The sequence below is a fragment of the Ambystoma mexicanum genome, chromosome 2p (genome assembly GCF_040938575.1).
Source record: "Ambystoma mexicanum isolate Mex_15411 chromosome 2p, UKY_AmexF1_1, whole genome shotgun sequence".
NCBI lineage: Eukaryota > Metazoa > Chordata > Amphibia > Caudata > Ambystomatidae > Ambystoma > Ambystoma mexicanum.
Window position 1 is genome coordinate 1,099,380,375 of NC_090923.1, and position 25,075 is coordinate 1,099,405,449.

Genomic DNA, 25,075 nt, shown 5'->3' on the forward strand with positions numbered 1-25,075 from the left:
CTGATGATTGTCTGCAAATCCTAATCATAGTGTGAAACATATTGGAATGTAGCATTTATGAATTTTAGCCATACTACAAACAAACGTTTTACCAACGATAAACTTACAGTGTAAAGGTTGTCACAGAAGGAGTAGTACAGAAGACGAGGAACACGGTCTACTTCCAGTGTTCACGATGGTGTGTGCAGTGACTGTGCATGGGAATGAGTGATCAAAACTAGAATAAGGTTCTAGAGGGAAGCAAAAGAAAACCAATTCAGTGAAAGACGAAGAGTCTAATGTCCAGAATCTAAGCCGAAAACTACCAAAGGTGTCCCTGAGGGTCCTCCAAGGATAGCATCCAACAAGTCACTCCCGGTCAGAGTGAGGCGACGGCCCCCAGTGCCCCTCTTCATGCGGGTCATTGGCTTCTGCTGGTCGTGATCTGTGCCCTGGATCTTGACCCTGCTCTTTTTCTTATTCTGTGGTTGCGCGACTGCATTCCCCACACACAAGCCGAGGTACTTGGTGGGAGACTTGCGCGAGGCGACATCTACCTGGGTTGGCCATTGCATCTCCCTTTCTAAGTCCTCACCTGCTAAGTGTAGATGGCGCATGCCGCCCCGCCAAAACCCACTTTGGATAATGATCTCATCGACCTAGGATCCTGCAAAGGAGCCATCTGGTCTCAGGACCTAGTTCAACAACTGCTGGAATCTGGCAGGTGCCCCATGTTACCCTGACCGCAACATACACCGTGAATTGAACGAATCCCTCAGGGGTCGCAAAGGTTCCTGTCAGTAACCCTATGTACGGTCCAGATTAAGGTCTCTTCAGTTCATCCAGTTTGGGCATCGAAATGAGCATCAAAATGACACACTTCAAGTCCCTCACTAATGCTGTGATCACACACAGTATCTGTCAGCAATGTCTGTAGGTCACTTTTTTTAAATCGACCACATCACCCAGACATCCTAACCTCATTTTGGCCCCAGTGTATCTTCACTACACAGCTGTTCACCATTTCACCACTAGGGGGCTCTTTGCCCTTTCAGCGGCCATGGAAGCATGCACACCTTTTTACACAGCCTCTGGCTTCAACAGCACTGCGAATGGGAGTAGAGTGTGACATTGGCTTCCTTTCAAACACATGGCCATTCTGGTGCCCGCCGCTCTGGGTGGCAGCAGTGGCTGCCGGTTTTGAAGCCTGTGTGGTGCACTTGTGATGGATTGGGGATCAGGGTTTAAGCCCTGTTCTCTCTGTTACGCCTAAACGTTCTCTGTGTTAGGGCTAAAGGTGTCTTTGAGTACAGAGTGGTATGTTGTGGCTTGCGCGGCTATTCGCGTTTCCATGAGAAACTGGCTCAGTTGTTGTTTCGACCATTGCTATTAAAACACATGCGTACAAATACTGTGCATACTGAATTCATATCGGAGTCGGGGGAGCGCTGTTTGAGGTTAATACAGTGCCTGCGCGTCATGAGATGATTTGAACTTCAACTGCCATCCCATTGAATTTCCTCTGTAGGGCTGATGGGAGTTGTAGTCCAAATCATTTGCAGGATCATTGTGTAAAAATGATCATTGCATCCTGGGGAGCACTGTTGTCAGCATTAATGAGCGGTTTGGTCACCTGCATGTAATTTTCTACTTATACAAAACGGGGTGCAAAAGGAAAGAGTAAATACAGCTGAACTCACCTTTTCTTCTTCCCTTTACTATCCATTTTGTGAAAAATGGAAATGGTACCTGCAAATTATACTTTGCAGACGGCATTTGCAAAGGATTCCTCTGGAAATGGCCAGATTTTTGAGGTTCTAAATGCAGGGGGATTCAATAGTAATCCATCTGTTCTATGCCAGATCAACAATCTCAAAAGGGTGCTCATCTGAGGTGTTTTACAGGCGCAACAGGAAAGTGCTACCTGCAAATTATACTTTGCAGACGGCATTTGCAAAGGATTCCTCTGGAAATGGCCAGATTTTTGAGGTTCTAAATGCAGGGGGATTCAATAGTAATCCATCTGTTCTATGCCAGATCAACAATCTCAAAAGGGTGCTCATCTGAGGTGTTTTACAGGCGCAACAGGAAAGTGCAAGAGGAAACCTTTTTCACCCTATCTCCCACTCTGATATAAAAGTTGTTAAACATTAGTTTAATGACTGGCGTAAGCCTTTTGCACCTGAATGTTATGCTTGTTTGAATGCACTCGGTGAGTGCTGAGAAGAAAGGGACATTTGGTGGAAATGATTTGTGGGAGTTCTGGTTTGATCCGCTACACAACATTGAGGAGCACGTGTCTCATGCACTCGAGCTGTTGGTTGGTGGATCCCCTGTTATGGTACGCCCTGAAGAACCGCGCGGTAAGGCACCCTGCACCTTTCTTCAGAGTTATTGATAAATTAAAGCACAGATGAGGGGGCATCGCACACTTTTAGCACTCACACTAGACTTTATCGCCCCCCCCCCTAGACATCATCTTTGGTAATGTCCCTTTATGTAGGCCTCACTGCAGCGGATGAATGTGGGTCATGCGCCACAGACTTCTCCCCACCCTTCTGGCGCTCTCATTACACCGCCCGCGGTTACCAATGGTTGCCGGTGGTTGCCAATCACTTCTCTTAATGAAGCCGCAGCCAGCTGCTGCGGTCTCGGATAGCGGAGGGTTAGAGGGCGGGGTGGGTGGGCATCTGAAGCAGTGGCCAGCTGCTGCGGTCTCGGATAGCGGAGGGTTAGAGGGCGGGGTGGGTGGGCATCTGAAGCAGTGGCCAGCTGCTGCGGTCTCGGATAGCGGAGGGTTAGAGGGCGGGGTGGGTGGGCATCTGAAGCAGTGGCCAGCTGCTGCGGTCTCGGATAGCGGAGGGTTAGAGGGCGGGGTGGGTGGGCATCTGAAGCAGTGGGCAGCTGCTGCGGTCTCGGATAGCGGAGGGTTAGAGGGCGGGGTGGGTGGGCATCTGAAGCAGTGGCCAGCTGCTGCGGTCTCGGATAGCGGAGGGTTAGAGGGCGGGGTGGGTGGGCATCTGAAGCAGTGGCCAGCTGCTGCGGTCTCGGATAGCGGAGGGTTAGAGGGCGGGGTGGGTGCAGTGGCCAGCTTTGGTCAGAGAAACAGCGCGTACATATGGCTCATCAAATAGAGGTCATTCCAAAAAGCTGCAGTAGTATGATGTATAGAAAGCAATCCTTTTTATTTTAGGTGTAGGCATCCACAAAGTGGATATCCATTCAGAGTTATCCCATTACATCAGTATAATTCAACACTTAAAAAATTTATTTTGAGGTTTTGGTTACAAAACATAAAATGTCTAAAACATGGATGAGGTGTGTTTCCAACAAAACAAAGACACAGTTGTTGTCAGAGTACAAAAAAACACTTTTTATATTTTTCAAAGGAGCGTAAAACTACATTCTTTTCAGAAAGCAAACAATGTACAATAGAGAAGCACATAGGGTTTACGCAAAAAACTTCCAAATAGTACATGTAACTTCTTGCTGTGCTCTAAGCAGGTCTGCCTACGTATACGAAAACATCATAATCAGTTGAGGTTTTTAGTTCTAGAAATGTCTATAATCAGTTCTAGAACCAGCCAGATATGTTTCTGGCTGGTTCTAGATCTGATTATAGACATTTCTAGAACTAAAAACCTCAACTGATTATGATGGGATAACTCTCAAGGGATATCCGCTTTGTGGATACCTGCACCCAAAATAAAAAGGATTGATTCCTATAAATTATACTACTGCAGATTTTTGGAATGATCTGTATTTGATTTCGATGACCCCCACCGTAGCTGCACCACAAATGGGGCTCCCATACCATTTGTTAATCATCAAATAGAGACTACAGGGTTTTTTTCTGATCAATACCAACACTTTATTGCCATGTACATATTGTCCCACACAGCACTAAATGTTAATAATGACAGACACCGGCTGGAGGAAATGGACAAACTTGCACAAATGGAGAGAGTTATCTGCAGGCATCAGAAGAAATATAAGTTATTTGAGGACATTTGGGGTAGATTTCTGGATTTCTAATAATATATGAGACACACTGGGAGAGAGTGGGGGGTCAGTGGTTTTATTAACTACATTGGAACTCTTATAAATTGTGAATAAAAAATAAATAATGACGGAGTCGCCAAGAGTGTCGAGCAAGTCTCTCGTGTACTGCACTGTCAGAACTGCCCCCTTTTGGGGCTATGAAGCCACTGCGCTCACAGACTTGCAGAGCACGCGTGAAACAAGGAAGGCAGAGCCTAACATTAGGGGCTTTCTTATGTGATGCGTCATTGAGAACCCAGCGACACATAAACAGCAATAGTAACACATTGTTAAACTAACTCTTAAGACTACAATATGTGCTTTCTGTACATGCGTCAGGTTCAGTGCTTGCATTACTGGTCTCCTTCCTGTGGCGTCCATTTTGGGATTCCTGGGCAGTGCAATGCACAGTACCTGCGAAATACAAAGTTATGCACACGGAAATTCTACATGATCAAGGGAAAGGGTCGTAACAGCGCATCCTACCTCAAGAATGTCTCGGGTAACATGGTACATGTGTGCGGGAACAATGAAGGGCTCCACAAGACACTGCTTGCCTTTGCCCTCTGCAAGTCAAGTGTAGGATGTTGCAAATCCGACATTCTTAGGTCTGCAATAAAGATGTGCTGAAGGTCGTGGGGAAAATGGACTATGCCAGCTATGAGTCTGTACCATGAGAGAAAGAGCAGGTGTTGTGACGAATCAACTTCCGGGGCACCAGTGGTCCAGGCATGAATATCAGTTTCTAAACCATCAAACAGCCCCACACCTCTAGTACACCAGAAGGGATCCAAAGAGATTGGAAACACAAGCAAATTATAAAACTCCTTGTCCAATTTCGGTAATGTGGACGGAACTGCAGGCTTATCTCTGCAAGGTCATGGATTGTTGGTTAGTTCCAACACAGCGAAAATACAATTATTACCCAATTATAAAAGGGACTGTCCAGCCAAGGTTGCATAAAAATATCTACTTTACTATTATGACAACAGACAGTTCTAGCAACACTATGAAATACACCCCACCCTGTAAAAGAACACAGAGGACCGACCGACAGTTTCCCCGAAGGAAAGGGGTGCACTCTGGATACTGACGGGAGGGTAGTCGGTCTTAGCTGTTCAAGGTTACTTGGTTTCAGCACCATTCTGGTACTTGTAGTTTTGTTTTTCCATTATAAATGCTGCACTGTGAATAACAGAATGCGCAGAAAAGAGGCATTGTAGCATGCTTCTTTCTCAAATGACGTAGGACAACTTGCTATGTCTGTAAACCTCAGGGATGTATTATGAAGAAAAAGTGTTAAGTGTGAAAAATGGTTTCACGGTTGTCGAACAAGCTGATAGTGTTGTACGTGTTTTAAAGCATATCGTTTACCTTCCCTTTCACATACTAAATATTCAGTTGCTGGCTGCGGTGCGATTTGGCCAAGAACCCAACAGTTAGCACTTTCCAGGAATATACATAAAAGTGTCCCTAAAGATGAGCTCGCCCTCACGACCTATTTCAGATGTGTGCCTGCCACGTATCCCTCAAATAACAAACCACAGTAGGTTACAGCCCGGCGCAGAGGAGGCAGAATGAACATGCTGTGAAGAGCAGGGCAGACATCTAGTTTGGGGGCAACCCAATCAGGTGAGACCTGGCACACAACTTCCGGCTCAACCGGACTCGCTTGACGTGAGGACAGGGTAAACACTGGGGTGGGCGGGTGTAGCGCCTACAGATATATAGCGCCTATCCCCGGTGGAAGCTACACCCCTCTGCGTAAAGAAAGAAAAAGAGGAGAACGTCGGAGTAAACTAACGCTCTAAACAGGAAGTAATCCCCGACTGGCTCTTAATGACTAACTTGTCTGGAGCCGCTGCCTGCCTCCAGGATAGTTCGCTCCCTGTCATCTCCCCTCATCTAGGAGGAATGCACGGGTTTATCCGGGTTCACATCGGTCTTATCTGTCTGAACTTGGAGTCACTGACTTCCCTGCCCTCGCGATCCTGCAGCGCATGCGCATCCGCGAGAGCAAGAGATGTGTGTGGGTGTCAGAGGAAGAGAGAAGGGGGATCCACTGGGTGCCTGGACTCGCCCCACATTGCTCCAGGCACTTTGATTCAAGTTAGGAAAACGTCACTTACCTGTAACAAGAACCCCCCAGCATTATCTCTTACAGCATGTGCATATACAACTATGGACTGCGCTATAATTCCATCAAGGGATCTAGGCAGCAGATGGTAGTTAATATATGCATTCATTAATATTAGCTGCGGGGTTCTTGCCAAAATAGTTTCAGATCCGTCACCATCCTATAAAAACAAGTTGCAGAGCATGCAAAATGTTATGTGCAGAAAGTACATTAACCATAGACTCCCGATAACCGGGGCAGGGTCCTCCTCCTCCCTCGGTTAGGGGGAGGGATAAGTTCAAGCACGCCAAAGCGCTTGGAAAGCCCGCGAAGAGCAACAAAAGAAAGGGGCGGGCCAAGACCCATATAAGCAGCGGGCGCTGGCGTCACAGAACTTACAGCCCGCTGCAGAAGGCGCCTGCCGATGCTAAGAAGGATTTTCGTTTGCCACCCACCCACCCTGCATAAGGGACTACGGCAACGCCTGGCCGTTGACGCTGCGGGAGGGCGAGGCAGTGTTTTGGCGACCCGTGACAAGAGATAGACTCCGAATGAGCCATTGCAAAGCTGGAAGGGTCTTCGCTGTACTCGGACCAGCGCCTCTTGGGAGCCTAAGCGGCAGGGGCGTCTGGTGGTTGCAATGAGGGCTCAGTGTCCCCCAAATAAAGGGCGCTCTCTCAGCCCAGGAACACCTGCAGGGGCAGGCGGGTCTCAGGCACGAAGGGTTGGGAGAGTTGTGCCTACTGTGGACTTTGTTGGGAAAAGCGGGGGAAGCACGCTTTGGACACGGAGCAGTTGCCGCACCTTCGGAACTATTTTCACAATTGTTTGCTGTGTTTTTCTATTATGTGTGAAAATAAATCTGCAGCCTTTTTATGCCAAAAAGAAGACATGTCCAGCCGCCCCACAGTCTATCAATGCTGGTATGTTTTCCAGGGTGGAATCAGATAGATGAAAAGAAATTCGAATTACAACCATTAAGGAAGGATTGTGGGAACAAAAGGCACCTTCCCAGATTGCAGTTCCGACCGGGGAGAAGCACGTCTGAGCGTTTCGGAGGGGCCATTGGGCAATCCTTTACGAGATGATATTTGGAGGCCTTACATACACAATCCAAGACTGCCTCGTTTTGCTCTTTCTTTTGAAGTTAAGGGACCCCTGGAAGCTCCCACTTGCATGGGTTCTTCTTCTCGACTAGATTTTAGCGTAGGTCTGGGACTATCCCAGTTCCTAGGAGTTTTCTTTTTTCATTTCTCTGCCTGTCTTTCAAGAAGACGATAGTCCAGTTGCATTACTAAAGCTATCATTTCCGCAAGGTTCCCCGGACGTGGGATGGGACTCAGGAGACCTTGTCCTTTAATTCCTCATTCAGACCCCGACAGAATAAGGTAATCAGGGCATCATCAGGCCAGGCTGTGTTGTGCACCATTTGTTTAAACTGAGTGATATATGATAGCGTGTCAAGACTACCCTGTTTAAAGTCAAGAAGGTGTTACTGCATAGAGATAGTTATCACCTGCCATCCAAGCATGGCCCTTAAACTATTCGAAAATGCTGGATCAGAATCCAGAATGGGGTTGTTGGTCATTACCAATGCAGTGGCCCAGGCCAATGCTCCTCATGTGAGGTTAGAAATCATGTGCACTACCTTTGCCAGATCAGACGGAAAGTTGGTGTAGGTTTGAAAGAAAATTGTACTACACAAGAATCCAAAAACTCCTTAAATGTATGTGGACTACCATCAAATTTCCCTCAAAGGAAGGGTTCGCCGATGAACATCCAAGGGTATCTGTGGATGGATGGCCATTAGTTTCAAAACAATGTTTTCTGCTTTGAGGTTTTGCACCTCGGCAGTTACATTCTGCATGCCAGCAAGCAACTGCTGGATCTGCGGATCCATTTTGAATAACTGGACATGGCTAATGGGGAACCTTCCAGACTCTCCGCCATTATGTGAAAGGTGAACTCAGAGCCGGGGGAAGGCTGGGAAACCCTCAAGGAGTAGAAAAACCATATGACAATCAGGATACTGTTCGTGAAGAGGTCATGAGAAGTGTCATTCGCCGAGGTGCAGCCTTGGAGATTTCTGTTAGAACTGATGAACACGTACCAATAGATTGCTGTAAGAGAATACCAGGGTATTATGTGATGTGAAACACAGATAAAAAAGAAAACTTTCTGGTCAACAATAGTTCCCCTTAATGAAGGGCACAGAACAAGCGTCCTTTTCGAAAGTGGGAAAATTAGTATGAGTGTGGAGGCGACTGTCGACTCGCGGGACTGCCAGAAGCGAGAGCGGGCAGCAAGAAAGACTAAACAAGAAATGAAGGGCACTAAAATATGTGTCCCCTCCAAGTAACTGCAGGTAACTGAATAGAAAGTACGCCGGCACGAAGAAGACGTGTGAGAAAAATAGAGGAGGCACAGAACAAGTACTGGGAATAGTTACAGTACTCCTGTTGATTGGGGAACGTGTTGCGCGTTGATCGGCGAGACGATCCTGCAGGGTGATGAATGTTTTACGATGAAGGCAGCTGTGTAGGGTGTCCCGAAGTCCTTCAGAGAGTTCACGGTAAAAACTATGCAAACAAACAGAAAAAGGGGAGAAAGCTGCTAGTGATACGGGAGGGGCGAAATGGAAGGAACAGAGAATATAAAGGATGGATAGAGCGCAGAATACTTACAGAAGCGTTAGTCAAGTTTGAAGCAATGCACCCGGCAAACTGAGGTAATCCTTTAAGTAGGTTTACGATTGTACTGCTTTTGGGTAGTTTTGAAGGGGCCAGTTTAAAAACAACTAGACTGTGGTAAGGGCTTGATTTCTGAGGAACTTTCAGATGCCATGCTGGGTGTGTCAAAAAGGGACCGAACTCCCATATATCTCAACATGCACCATAAGGAATATCGATTCATGACAACAGGGTTGATTCTTGTGAGTTAGAAAGCTTCAATGTTGGTTCCTATCTTTAAAAAAAGGTACTAGAGATAGCCCAAATAATTACAGATTACTTGCAATGTCTGATGTTTGCTCAAACATTTTTGCTCAGCTATTATTAACTGAACTTAAAGTCTGGCTTAAATAAATTGTATTCTCTCTCAACAGCAAACTGGATTTCAACAGGGGATGGGTACGTTATTGAATGCTTGGACACTCCTATATTTAATACTTAATACCTTGACAAGGCAAGATGGTGCTTTTATACAAATGTTTTATGGATTTGAAGGGTTCCTTTGATACAGTTGATAGAAATGTATTATGGTCCAAATTGAGAGATTGGAATCTTAGCCCGATTATCCTAATGTTTATTCGCGACTGTATATTGATACTGCGGTACCAATCCAGCTCACCCAAGAGGGCAACCTTAGAGAAAGAATTGAGGCGAATTGTGAACTAAAACAAAGTTGCCCATTGGCATCAACACAATATAATATATATGTCTCGGAAATGGGAACTACTTTGAATGAGGCTTGTAGTTTCCCACCAGAAATGAGTCATTATCATGTTGCGTGGCTTGTCTATGCTGATGATACTTTGTTGCTCGATAGTACACCGATTGGTTTGCAGCATAGCCTTGATAAATTGGATCTATAATTCCAGACGTAACAACTTCATTATTAATATCAAAAAGACTAATATAATGCTGTTCTGCCAGAGGAAGAAGCTGAAAGACAAATTTAAATGGTGGGTGAATAATAAACAGATCTAGGTTGTGCACTCATATATGTACTTGTGTATATTGTTCACAGACACTTTACATGTAGAGTTGTTAAAAAACAATGCCTACCTGAAGATAGAAAAGAGATTTTTAGCCATACTGAAAGTTATCAAATATAATGGTGGTTATTCGATTGAGGGTCTCATTAAATTATATAGGTCGTGTATAATACCCTGTCTTACCTATGGTTTCGAAATGTTTATTGTGAAAGAAACTAAATGGATTTAAAAATTGGAAGGGAGACTTTGGCGACGGGCTCTTGGCCTACCAAAATGTGTTCCTATTGAAGGTATGCACTGTGAATTAGGTCCTTCATCATTTTATACACAAAAGAGAATCACTATGGGCATCTTTTGTATACGTATGTTGGCTAAAATCAATGATCCTACATCTGTATTCTCATATTTTAAAAATGTAATAAAAAGTGAGGATTCAAAAATTATATTGACAGAATGTAAGTTATGTTTTCTCTTTTTTTGATGACAAAGGATTTACCTTTGAAATAGACACCCCTATTTTTGTTATGGGGAAACAAATACAAAAATTAGCTAACATCTGGGACCGTAACGCAAATGTGACTACTCTTGCTAAATACAAAAAAGCACTTTGGTAGTAACGCAAGATGCTTCATTATGAGGATCAGAATGGGTCTCCTCCCCACTCTCTCGAATAGTGGGGAGCGGCAGGGCATGCCCTTTAATCAGCGATTGTGTAGAATCTGCAAGTTAGAAATAGAAACTCCTAGAAACGTATTAACTGGTTGTCGAAAATTAAACGAAATCTATATTATGGGTTCTCATCATCTGAGATATAGGCTGGAGAATTTCCAGTCTGATCAATCATGGAGCCAAATATTTTCGGGGTGTTCTACAATTTTAAAGTTCACTGTACATCACATTTGGTTGGGAATACAAAATACATATTTATAGATAAACCTGGGTATGAATTAATGAATTATTGTATCTTAAATGTTCTTATCTGGTCAAAAATCGAAATTTTTTTTTAGCATGAATAGTTTCTTTATTTTTTTGATAATTATTAATAAGATGTTATAATATATGGGGTTTGTCGATTTGATTTTATGGTTGATATATATAAATATGATACATATGTATGTATATTTTGGAAAGATATTTTCGTATGTGATTGTTATTAGGATTACTTAACCATGATAACATTAAATAAATCCTTAAAAAGAATTACCATTCAAAATGACGTAATAATAGCAACTGTTGTTGCCGCATTTAGGAGCTGGAAAAGACTGGCATGAAGTGCTATGTATATGCAATACACATAAGGCTCTTTCTATAAATACCCTTACAGATGACAAACACCTGTTTACAGTAATACTAAGCATTATTTAAGTAATTTAAAAAAGTAATTTAAAGAAACATACAATGCATAAGAAACACAATATTTACAATTAAATTATACTAATCAAACACATCTAAAAAAATCTCAGCAACAATATGAATAACTTACACTTATTAAAAACAAACATACAGTAGCCATTACACTAGTTGTACCCACCACACATGTGATGCTATATAGTGTATGTAAAACGTACAAACAGCTTCAAAATAAATGAAAGATAATCACCCAACTAGATAAACAGCCCTACATGTTTCAATCCCCGCATCTAATCTCAGAAGACATTCTTCAGGGACAAGAGAGGACCAATTATATCCTTCAATGTTTGTACTACATTCTTTTGACTTCCCATACATTGCACTAGTCCATACTGAACTGTTCACATACAGCCAATTGCATACTTTCCTATTGCACTGATTCCCATATGACTCTCTTCATATCCGAATACTCCATAGATGTTTTCCTTCGACAATAATTAATTTTGATATTATCCACAGGCTGCTTTCTGTTCCTTTTCTTATGCACTGCATTTTTTTCAATTTTTTTAATGTACTGTTTAAAAATTGCTTTGTACTACTGTCTGTACCCATATGGGTAAAATACTCCTCTGACTGAATGTTATTAAAAGCATACGGAACCAGCATTTATGATAAGCGAGGGTATTTGTAAAGAGGCCCCTATTTGTATGTATCAAATTGTTTTTTTTCTGTGGTTTGATCCCTCATTAGTTCCATGGGGTCCTCATTTTGATTTTTCACATGCTATATGGATGTATGCACAGTTTTGCCAACGTAAATTAGGCTCTATGTTTAAGTACGAAAATATTTTGGTAGAAAATAGAAGTCTAGCGTTTTGTAACATTTTCCACGTAAAACAAAGGAAGGAAGCTGAACACATAAAGATGACTTCCATGTTGGAATAAGGCACCTAGACCAGATATGCCCATTTCCACTTCCCTGAACTCATCAGTATTCCGGTAGTGAGACCAAAAGACTCCACCTTTTGACTGCTTTGTACAAAGTGAGCAGGACAAACGTGCCCCTCTGTTTTCAAATCAATTAATGATGTCACGCGTTAACTGGAAACGTTTTTTTCCTAAAGTTTTGTCCAGTACCACAAGTGAGGCAATGAATGAACTCTGATAATAAAAATCCATTGCAAAAATATGTTCAAAGGAGCAGTTCATTGTGGTCCTGGTATTCCCAAATTACAGTTGCAAAGCCGATATAGGCAGCATTGTCCTTATAATTGCAAAATGGAAGAACAAGTAGGAAAACATCCTTTATTTCAAAGGAAAATAGTATTAGTAGTGTTGATAGTAATTTCATTTGCAGAGTGGACTGCCATTTTTCACTGTGGATCCCCTGCCATGAACATTTGAATGAGAAAACATTTCAATAGTTCCTTTGTGCAGTAATTCTGTTAATGTTTACACTTAGTTATAGGATTTCGGTGGACAGATTTCATCGAGGGGAAGAAGAAACTTGACAACGTGACTGGGGGGAGAGGATATAAATGACCCCATCAGTCTCCAAATCACCAAGGAAGTTACCCAAGCCCACCTCCTTTGCCTCCTTTTAAAATGCATCGAAACCTCACATTCACGACGATCATGGGGCATCGGGCAGGGTGCCCCTGGCAGTGATTATTCTGGAGCTGGCGCATCACCCGCCTACATTGATAGATTCTAGAACTAATAGAAAAAGGTCAGTACAGGACCAAGTAAAAATGCATGTTCAACTGGGAAGTTGGGGGTAACAATACAATTTCACAGCGACGGAAACAAATCATATTAGATCAGGTGATGAAACACTACTGGAAAGTTAAAATGATAATGCAAACGAAGACCCCGAGCAGGGCACCAGCTCAGGGTTATAGCCAAGGAGCAGTCCTTGGGATACATAGGTTCTTGGTCAGCATTACATGGAAAGTTGTAAGGTTATCGGACGTGTTTGGGAAACACCCCTCGGATTCTGAGACCTAGCATCCCCAGTCAGATGCCCACCAAGAGAGGATCCACTGCCGGAGAATTCCCAGCTCCCTGGCCCCTGATCAGGGTCCGGAGGCACCAGGTGGTCAGGCCTCTCTGATCTAGAAACCTGAACCCCTCCTGCCACTTGCAAAGGGCACTCACAAACTACTGAAAGCCCTCCCTGCAAAAGACATGCCCGTCAGTATGCAGTCTATCCCGACATAAGCCAGCATGCCATCCTCCAGGCTCGTTCAATACTGTAACTCATCTGTCTCCTTCCTTTGGTCTCCCTGCATCCCCCTCTCATTCTGCCTTTTCGTTTGCTCCTTTGTGTTATTGCTCTGTTCTCTTTTTCAAATTCCCCATCTCCCTTACCCATCTCTCCTACAGTCCCTTTCTAGATTCTTCCCCTGTTCTTATGGCCCCCATTACAGTTTGCCTCCCCTTGTCCCTCTCCTCTCTCCCTTGTTCTGCCTCACAATATCCTTCACTTTCGTTTCTTCCGATCACTCTATCCCTTTCTGTTCTCCACCACTTGTCTCCCCTCTCTCACGTTTTCCCTTTGGTCTCCATACGCCTCTATTTCCTCTGCTTTCACTTGTCCTCTCCCTTTCTTTCACTTTCCTATTCATGTGGCCATCGTCTTTCACCATCGGATCATTGTCACGACATGGTAGATTCCTACTGATTGTGTCTTCTATTGCACCTTTGCCCACACAGTGATCAAGTGGATTGACGTGTACAACCGCAGCTACTGCCAGCCCAAAGAGCTGCTGGTGGACATAGCCGCCGAGTACCCAGAGGAGGTGGAGCACATCTTCCTGCCGTCCTGTGTACCCCTCCGCCGCTGTGCCGGCTGCTGCGTCGACGAAGAACTTGAGTGTGTGCCCAACAGGATGCACGTGGTTATCATGCAGGTAAGGCTCCCACGTTCCCTCAAGTGCCGTTCCTTGGATAACTGGCTTGCACCACTTGTGCACGGTGTGCACACTGACACAGCAGAGCAGAAAACCCTCGCGAAAGCACCATTGCAGAGATAACCCCTCCAGACTTTGCTCATTGGGGAACTTCAGAGAGGCCTTGATACCACCAAATATCTCACTTGTGTATTTTGTGTTAATCCATGTTGTGCCTAAACTAAACCTCAAGGTACCTCAACCACTGTTTAATTTTACTTTGCAGGACTTTATTTGCACAAGACAATGAGCTTTTAGAGGCCAACAAATGTCCTATTATTCTATTTTGAACTCCTATATTCGCCATTTTGCGTACGCAGCATTAACCCAAAATGGCCTCCGGGGCATCGCTCTCAATCTTGTGTATGACAGAATGCACCTGTTCAGTCAAGGCCATACCTACAAGAGAGTAGATTTGAGTGGGCCCATAGTTGCGTTCATTTGTTACACATCAAGTTACTTCTTACTTCTAGTTTATTACTATCAATCAATACACTTGTTGTCTATAGAAGAGGGGTTGCTAGTTTATCATACATATGCTTTGTTATAAGTGCAAACCCTCATAAAATATGGTTTCTCCAAAGTCTGTGATGGATGACCACTGTTTGTCCATGATGTTTACTTTATCATCTACCGCTGACGTAACGGGGGCCCACGAAACCCCCACAGTGCGGGGGGCCCCATGCTGCCCATGCCCAGAGGGGGACCCAGTGTGCAGTGCGTGGGGCCACTCAGCAGGACCTGCAGCGGGGCACCCACATTTTGTGTTGCGCCACTTTCACCTACTACTATTTGGCACTATCATCCCTTTGTACACAACCCAACCGCGCATGTCTGGAGGAGGCTCCGTAGACTATTAGGGCTCATATCCCGCCAGAACTATTGGCATGGGGTTCTGCATAGAGGGGAGATGGCATTCAAGGAGGGACACACAGCCGGATGTTGTCACTTGTAGCCACTCGTTCAATACTCATAGCTAGGCTAAGACCTATATCACAGCCATTCCCATCCAAATCACGCCCACAGTGGCTCCCTAAACCTTTGGCTACAATAGGCTCTCTGGTTATCACAGAGAGCCCACCAAATTACAATGTGCTACAGTTCATTTTGTATACCAAATAGCATGACACTGCCTGGCAAATGGCTATCCAGTGCCTACACAAAAGCCAACTGTTGACTCTCCCAACGCTTGTTTAAAAATGAGTCATTTGTGTTTAAGTCTGTGTAGCAGCTCATCTCGGGGTACCCTGGCGCATTCTGTCTCAAGGAGAGAATTAACACGATAATCATCTGTCCTTTTAGAGAAGTAAGGTTGGAGCTACATAAGCCAGGTTCTCAATAATTCTCCCAGGATATGCCTGCTTCAGGGGTGTTGCTAGGTCTGGAAAAGATCAGGGGCTAAGCTAATGTCGGGACTGGCGGGATTCGGGGCTAGCTATTGTCTTTTGGTTGTAGTCCCTGAGCTTCTATCCGGGGCTACAACCAAAAGACCCACGCTATAGCCCCTTCGGCCCCCCCAGCAATTCCTCTGGCCTGCATTAATGGCCTTAATCGTCAAAGCGTTTGTGTGTGTTCCAACAATCCCCTTAGGGCCTGGAGGTTTGAATCTCGCTCTCGTCCCCGGAATTAAGCACATTATAAAAAGAACAATGATTATTACAATGGCCATATTGGGCAACAGAAGTGTGTAGTTTCAATGTAAATACATGCATTATTGCCAAAAGCCCATACGAGTATGAAGTTACAATGGCAGGACTGGAGTATTGGCATTGTTAGGCAAAGCCAGGAAGAGTATGTTCTTACAGGAGCAATACCAGCATACATTGGCACAGCCAGCATAAACATGCCTTCTTGCAGTAGCATTACTGGGATTTTTGGGCACAGCCAACATGATGTATTCTTACAATGGCAATGCTGTAATACTGTGGGCAGAGGTCTCCTGAAAATGTGCTATAAAATGCTCCTATGATGTATTCTTACAATGGCAATGCTGTAATACTGTGGGCAGAGGTCTCCTGAAAATGTGCTATAAAATGCTCCTATGATGTATTCTTACAATGGCAATGCTGTAATACTGTGGGCAGAGGTCTCCTGAAAATGTGCTATAAAATGCTCCTATGATGTATTCTTACAATGGCAATGCTGTAATACTGTGGGCAGAGGTCTCCTGAAAATGTGCTATAAAATGCTCCTATGATGTATTCTTACAATGGCAATGCTGTAATACTGTGGGCAGAGGTCTCCTGAAAATGTGCTATAAAATGCTCCTATGATGTATTCTTACAATGGCAATGCTGTAATACTGTGGGCAGAGGTCTCCTGAAATGTGCTATAAAATGCTCCTATGATGTATTCTTACAATGGCAATGCTGTAATACTGTGGGCAGAGGTCTCCTGAAATGTGCTATAAAATGCTCCTATTTACTGTGGTCTTGAATTGATTGGATTTTGTCGTGTGCTACCCGTTAGCATCAATTCTAAATTGTATGACTTTTGCCCACTTTTTCCACAGAAATGATACTATAAAATGCACCATCTTAACACATTACTTTCAAATATTTCTCAGGAGGAGCATGCCCGCTTGGTCTCTTGCGCTTTTTGCTGGAAAATATTTACATCCCTCCATTAAAAAAAACTGATCAGCCGCCACTTGCCCCAGGAACATGTTGAACGCGCAAATTTGATGTGTTTTGGGCTGAAGCCCCTGGGCAGTTCTTATGTTTTACCATCAGATTACAGTCATGCAATGTGGTTTGGTGATTGGGGTTAAACGGTGGGGGTCTGTACAGGGTGGGTGCAGAAATAAGGAGAATGACACACAGGTTGTATGTTGGTTGATATTTATATGGAAAAGGAAAAGAAACCCCTGTTTTCTCCTCACTCTACGAGGGGTTTCCATGCCTCAACAAAAAGCAAGGAATTTGTCAGAATGTCCAAGAACTAAGAGTCCAACGTCCTGTGTCAAAAACCTACTTCCAACCCTTACACTTGCAACTAAACTAGAAGGGGTTTGTTGTCCTCTTGGTTCAGAAGAATGACTCCCTTCTTCTGAACAGGCACAGTTCCATGTATCAGAGCAACTGGTTCTTGGGGGGGGGGGGGTGGTTATCTTCCCCAGGTCGCAATCCTTTTCCCAAAGGTTAAAGCAAAGTTCCAAAGTAGCAAAAGTTCTCTGGTTCATAAAGAAACAAAAGTTCCAACTCAAAGTTACGGTATCAAAAGAATGGCTTCCATCTCTTGACTCTTCACAATGTTCACAAACACACCAGGGCAGACCAACTACCTTTCCCTGGTTCTCTCTCGGCTCCTTGCACTGCCAGGATAATGCTTCCCTTCTCGTGGCTTTCTTGGTTTTCGCCAGGCTTCTCACAATGCCAAGAGATTGCTCCTCTTATCTTGGCTTTTCACAATGTTCACAAACACACCCGGGGGAATTACTCTCTTCCCCTGGTTCTCTCTCGGCTCCTGGCACTGCCAAGAGATTGCTTCCCTTCTCGTGGCTTTCCTGGCTCTCTCCAGGATTTCCGCAATGCCAAGAGATTGCTTCTCTTCTCTTGGCTTTTCAAAATGTTCACAAACAAACCAGGGGGAATGACTCTCTTCCCCTGACTCTCCCAGCTCTGTATCCTGCCTGTTTCCCCAGCCAACCTGGTTCACTACCCTGCCAGGAACTGTGACTATGAAGCTCAAGGATGAGGCCTTTCTTCATATGGGTGTGAGTCCCAGACTTGCTTTTCTTCTTTAGGCCTTCCGATAGACTTGGTTTATTTTCCTGCCAAAACCTATGTGGCCTGATGTATATAACAGTGTCTTTACTCTGATAGTTAGGATCCCAGACCCTGTATTTTGGGCTTTTCTCGCCCAGTCTAACTTGGCACCAGCTTCCTCTGCCCCCAGTGCCTTTCCGGCAACCCCCGTACCTTATCTGATGGTGTGCAAGAGTTCCGGCTCCCTCTGGGTGCCTGCAGTCATCCACATGACTCGTTGGGCTCTCCTGACTTTCTTCGGTCTGCGACAGGTGTGCCATGGCAGTCTTCCTCCTGGCAGCGCTCCCTGCACTTGGCACATTTTCCGGGCTTCAGGGACGCCTGGACTCTCTCTCCACTAGCTCAACGTCTCTCCCTCTCGCTGAGGGTCGACTCTGGTCCTTCCGGCTCCCTTCTCTGCATCACAGTGCTCTTCTGCCTCCAAATCTGTTCTCTGCTCGCTCTCGCAATTCCTCCAGGGTGGGCTCGACCACAAACAAAGTCCTTCTCCCATTTTTATTGTTTGTTTGAATCCAGCTGGTTCAGGTTGTCTAGTCTGCTCGTGTTGGTTCCGGAGGGTATTGCACATTGCTCAACGCCTCCTCCACATCTCAGTGGTGATACTCTCACTCTCCACTGGGTTGTCAGTGTTCTTCTTCATCCCAGTTTCTGAGTGTGTCTTCCCTAAGTAAACCATACTCTTCCTTGTCTCAGTATTTCCAGAGGGAGTGATACTATCTACCGTACAGAGACATATGGAAGTGTGTGGGGTAGGTGGAGTCTGGATAGGGTAAGTGGGTGAGATAGGGTGTACTGTATTGCGGACATACTGCGTTCTCTCTGAATAGTCATCGCTGGTCCCACAGGGGGATTCCCCCCCCCATGAGATCATCCCGCTGAGTACCACCCCCCAAGTGGACTATCGGGTAGCAGCCTCACCTCCCTGGCCTCACAAGAAGGGGCTCCCCCCATGGAAGCAGTGACGACATCCTGGGATTCGTCACAACAGTTTGCTGTTTGCATCTATCTATTTGTGTTTTATTGATAGATTTGTTTTAAAGAGGACACACACAGTCTATTGACTGCTTAAAGTGTTCAGTATCCTTTAGGTTCTGCCATTTCCATTTCACACATCATGGGTGTGTGTAAAAACATCACAATTGTATCCCTCAACAGATAGAGCCTTCAGCACCTGGATGAGAGGAATAAGGAAAATTACATGGCAGACTGAAGGCATTGTGCTTCTACAGGAGCTGTGTGTGAGCGCGGAAAAGACAAATTAGCAGAAGGCTGTATCCATAAAGTAGTGGGTTCCCTGGTGCAAGGGAAAAGAACAGAGTCACTATTAACCTCTCCAGAAAGAAGAATGTTGTGTTGTGTGAACACAAGAATGACAAACCAGAGCAGAGTAATTCTCGAAAATGTCAAAACTGACGGTGGAGTTCTCAACATGGTCTTACAAATTAATCCCTCTCACAAATAAGCTGCATTTCTGGAGGCTTTTAGGGGTTCTGCCACCAGAGGAATGGAACATTTCAGCAAGTAATCGAACAGCAGGTTCAAGCATTTGGAAACCGAAATGCAAACTGGCGAGTGTCTGCAGGAATGTTTCATATCCGACAGGCTTACAAAAGTTAAGACATGAATACAGTTTCAAACCCAGTAGTAGGGCAAGGTGTGCAGTAAGTAATAACACAGCTTGGACCATAGTTAGAGCAAAGAATGTTGGTAAATGTGTTGCCAGGAATCTATGGGCTAAAGCAGAGAGAATCCAAGACCCATGGATCAGAAGGGCTGAGAGAGAGCAGGACACAGACATAGAACTGCAAACGCTCTACAAGACCCAATGCTCACAACCGGCCCAACCATCCCAAAGGCGTAATCAATCATTGCTCTGTGAGCGCCCTTAATTATCAGCTGAGGAAAGATAGTCAAGTCCCCCCTTTTAGTTAATGAAATCCAGAAGTTCATTAGAGGTTTGAAACTGGGCAAATCTCCAGCGGTTACCGTGTTTTTGCCGTGGCTGTTTTCACCATGCCTATTTTAACCGTTGTGGAGGCCCTTTTGGTAATTTGTTTTGAAATAAATGGTTTAAAATTATGTGTTGTGTGTTTGGGGTAGGGGATTTTGGGTGGTGGGTGGCGGTGTGAGGTAGTGTGGGCGGTTAGATGGGGATTGAGTGAAAACCCCATAAAAAAAACATTCTGCCAATTGTTATATAAAAACAATTCAGCTACAAGTTATCCAATCACTTCCAAGATCTCTTCTGTTAGTTGGCTAAATTAAAGCATGTCACAGGTAGGCTCCGGTGATGGAGCTGCTAAAACGGGGACGGACAAACAATGCTGCTACCCGGCCTGAGGCCACTTTACTGATTCATCAGGATTTTACAATTTATGCCAAGGTATTGTCCTTGGTGCCAATAAGTAAACCTATCCACCCAATTTAGTTTGTATTTTTTGCATGGAAGACTCTGTGGACTCCACAGGCTTGTTTGCCGCACAATATAACATGCATCTGGTAGCGTTCTAAAAACAGCTTTCTATAGAAAACCGACTTGAATAAGATAAATCTAAAAATACATTGTGCAAAGAGTAAAGGGCCAAGGGAAACAATGTTTTTAAAAGTAAGGGGAGTGAAGCGGTTAGAGGGGAAAATGTGAGTCTATGGGGGTGCACACACATAAAGGGAAAGAATTGGACCAAAAAACCACCAGTTCAAAAATTGCAACTTTTGGTTGGTCCTGTAGAGAAAGGCCTTTTTACAAATGCTATTATCACATGGTTGCACCTGAGGCCTCAGTCTTATTTGAATTTAAGGTGCTGGATGCTGAACAGGCCCTTGACTCTGTGTTGTGGGGCGTTCTCGAAACAATGATTCCCTATCCAGGATGAGATCAACATTTGTTCTTTGCATAAGCATTACAATCGTTTTTTTTATATAACGGAGTTTCCTTGATTTCAATTCTTTTTCTATTTCCTTGATATTCAAGAGTCTCCATCCTCCTGTCTTCTTGGTTTTCCTTGGATCCTACTCTAGGTTGCTTGTGGCTTCCTCTTTCACAGTCTCAGTGTCTATTGACTTTAAGCTGCTTTCTCTTGGAAAGGGTATAGGTGCTATAGCATTTTCTCTCGGCAGAACATGACTTAGCGGGTCATTACAAGGTTGGAGGCAAGGGGTTAACGGGGCCGGTAAAGGTGCTGGTGCCGTTAACCCCTTATCGCCACATTACGAGGTCCTTTAGCGGGACCCGCGAAGGGCGGCTGGTTTTACCAGGCGCCCTTAGTGGGAGCCGCTAAAGGACCAGAATGCTAACAACGGGCCCGTTATCAACGGTCCCGTTGTTAGCATGGTCCCCATTCCCATTGAGCCCTATGGGGGCTCGAATGTGAATGGGGAAGGGTTCCCTGAATGGGGAAATACCGGGTCCTTCACCTTAGTGGGGGTAGGTGATGTGAAGCGTGGTGGCACAGGCACTGTGAATGTTTTTGCTCATCTCTAGAGGATTGTGTGGGTGGGGAGAGGGGAATGCAGATGGGTGATGTATGCGAAGATTGGGATCATGTGTGAGATTGTAATGTAAAGCAGTATTGTATAGTGCATCTATGACATTTTGGTGGCCTCACTGTGTGTGGGTCTGCATGGAAAGTGAGAGGATGAGGTTGCTAGTGGCATTGCAGGAAAGGCAGGCGCTAATCCTGCAGTGTTGATGCTTGGCGGGCATAATAACATGAATCCTGAGTGGTGGTGTGGCTCTACATGGCTAGTAGGCTGGCAGATCTGGATCTGGGCTTTGTGTTCCGTTCAGGAGGAGAAGTCCAAGATGTATCGGTTGATCAGGACTGCGAGCCGCTCGAGTGGTGCGGTGTGATAGGTCTAGAGAGGGGAGCTTGCAGCCTTGTGTGGGGATAACTGTGTGAGTAGTGTAAGGTGGAGAGGCTATGGATGTGACTAGATTAGGAGGCGAGGGGCCGATTAGATGAGCAGCTGCCATGGGGTTCAGCATAGTTTGACTGATGTTGCTGGAGTATTTGGTTGTGTCCTCTGATAGCAAGGTTATTTGTTTTTTCTGTTTCCGGTTTTGGATGAAAAGGAGGTAAAGGAAGCTAAACCCGAAGTGCCCGACCTCCCTTAACTCGGGGGTGATGCTTTGTGGGCTGGCCCATTGTATTTTTATGAAGGAATTGGTTTAAATGGTGTGGACAAATTATGTGTGCAAAAAAGCTTTGTAGTCGCCCCCATAAAATTATGAATACACCCAGAAGATGAAAATGAATCTCACTGGAATTATCTTTTGAGTAGTCCTTAGAGAGAGGATAATCCTTCACTAGAAAGGCCCCATGGTGTGACATTTCCCTGACTGGGCCCTAGAGAATGCTCCGTGAGACACTTTTACAGAGGGGACTTGTTCAAGCATGTCGCTACTCAACACTACAACACTGTATCACTAGACGAGCTGAACCTCACTAGGCAGGCCCTTGGGAGCAAAATACCTCCTCGAAAATCCCTGTACAATATCACTGCCTATTACTTTATTTTGTTTATTGTTACTACATTTGTATAGGCTTTCATCCAATCCAAATGTCGGTCCAAATTTATGAACGGCGTGAGGAAAACATAATACGCAACTATTATCATTCAACAAAAAAGAATTAAGGACAGAAAATATTCTCTTAAACATGATTTAAATGAATACAAAGTAGTAGTTAGCCAAATATCGAGAGAGCTAGTGCATGCCACGAGTTAGGGGAAAGAAGCGAGGCTTTGCACAAGGAGGGCGTTGAACCTGAAGTGAACCTAAAGAAGTGGACCGGAAGAATGATGAGAAGGTTGATGCAAATAAATTCTAGTCAGGTGCAAGACCGTGCACGCATTTAAATGCAATGGGCCTCATTCTGACGCTGGGGGTAATGGTGCCGGTGCCATTAACCACTTACCGCGGCATTACGAGGTCCTTTAGCGTGTCCCACTAAGGGCGGCTGGTTTTACCAGGTGCCCTTAGGGGGAGCCGCTAAAGGACCATGGAGCTAATAACGGGCCCGTTATTAGCTCCCTCCCCATTCCCATTGAGCCCTATGGGGGCTCGAATGGGAATGGGGATGGGTATTTTGAATGAGGAATTACCGGGTCCTCCAAGGTTGTAATGGCCCGGTAATTCATTATCCAAGGAACCCGGACCTGGTATGTGGTATGGGGGTAGCCATGGCACTAATAGCACCATGGCTACCTCCACACTCGTAATGAGGCCCTGGAATTAAACAAATCAAGATGGGTAACTATCTTAAACGTCCGAGATAAAATGAAATGTGGGCAGAATAGTTTAAGTGAAACAAAATCCTAAATGCAGAATGAGGGATGGATAGATATGATATGATTGGGTATTTATAACACACTTAATACCCAGAGGTTTCTAAGCGCGCACCCAGGGATTGAACCTGCCTTGCTCTGTGTGGTCTTGCTTCCAAGGCGAGCACGTTGCCCCTGAGCTATCCTCCCGGGATATGTTTAGGTTAGCCAACATATGAAGAGCAGCAGTATTTTAAACGAGACAATTCTAAGATCAGAAGTAAACATGGTGTCACAATGAAGTCAATACATGATGACTCTTCCTGATGTTCTGAAGTTTAACATGACAGACACAGGCAACAGGCAGAGTTTGCGTTGGAACATTGAAGGACTAGGACATGTGCAGGGCATGGTCACTTTACAAGCCGATATACACTTGGGTGGGTACACTGACGCTAGGCATGGTCTCAGGCGCTAGCCTTATGTTGAGTGTCTGGCCATGCATTGTGCTCAGTGTGGAAGATTGATCTTGGTACTGCAGCATGGATCCCAGAATGGCATGTATCCCCCTGATTGCCGTATATAATGGCGTGTTTAAAATATTCTAGTCTCCCAGTGCGCATGTACTATGGATAGATTTCTCAGCACGTCATATATGGGAAAGGATGTATTGTTTCAGTATTGTACATCCATGCTGTGTACATTAATGTGATATACTTCTATGGGCATACACGTGTTTCACTCTCAGAGCTTCCTCAGGACCTATTTTTAATCTATATTGTGCAAATCTTCAAAGAACTATCATTGTACCAAGCTCATTAATATGCTAAATCACATTTTCAAAACGCAAAGAAAGTAATGTTAATCACCATTAGTCTGAATAGAAATAGAGAAAAAAATCATGTGATGTTAACATGAAAAAAGGGAGAAAGAAAGAATACTCGAGGGAAAAATAATAATAAACAGAACATGAAAAAATGAGTGTTAGTAAGAAGTAACGATTGTATATTATCGAAAACCTAACTGACTGAATATATTGAGACCGATTGATTAATCTATCTTTGAAATTGTAATTGCAGTGTAAGGTCATAGGAGTAGACATCTTTAGCAAGCAATGTATACGCTATTATTAGGTCAGTAAAATTAGAGTTGCCTCTGTAGGCGTGTTGCTGTGTAAGGATGGGTTTATGTTCTGCTACAGTCATTATGTGATTTAGCAAATGAAGAGCTCATATGTGCTTTCAAGGACTTTCTGGTCTCCTCGGTGTGCGTTCATTCTTTAGTGACTAATGCTGTGTGGACCTGCGAGGGCTAGATGAGTGGTAAATCCTGCTTGCCCTGATGCTTGGCAACGCCTGCGGGTGGATGCATTCCCCTTGCGCTATGCGCCTGATGGCGATCACATTTGAGTACACCTAAAATCAGACTATACGGTCTTTGAGCATAGCTGGACAAGCAACAACTTTGGATGCATATTACTCATGAACAATAAACCGTTTCTCGTAGGACGTCTTGAGAAAGCTTTCCATAGTGCTTGCGCATAGGGAGACTATTCACTTTACAAGCCACAGATTACAACTGGTTAGTCCCCATTCCTGCTAAACTCTTAGCACGTTGAAGCAGCTTCAGGGTAAACGTTTCACAAGCAATTCAATAGCTAGGCCCAAAATCACAGCCATTAGGGGGTGATTGGAGAGGGGGTGTACTGTGGCGACAGTCCCCTCGGGAGGAGGGGGGGCTTCTTCAGGGAAGAGCCCCAGCTCAGGTCAAGCAGCACCCTATCTCTTCAAAGAACCCAATCCGAGCGATTTGCATAAAAGCAAAGAGCATTTTTGGAGCATAAGAACAATCAGAGAATGTAATAGTGATTTAACATAAAACCCTTCTGAGCA

At 44.6% G+C, this 25,075-nt stretch overlaps 1 protein-coding gene across 2 annotated transcripts in view; it reads left to right on the forward strand.

Moving 5' to 3' along the window:
• The window catches only part of VEGFB (vascular endothelial growth factor B), a 387,557-nt gene that overhangs the window by 289,107 nt on the left and 73,375 nt on the right, over positions 1 to 25,075 (forward strand). For both annotated transcript variants that reach the window (XM_069645095.1, XM_069645096.1), the window contains exon 3: positions 13,916 to 14,112. In XM_069645095.1, the coding sequence (XP_069501196.1) occupies positions 13,916 to 14,112 (197 nt within the window). The remainder of the gene's footprint in view (positions 1 to 13,915; positions 14,113 to 25,075) is intronic.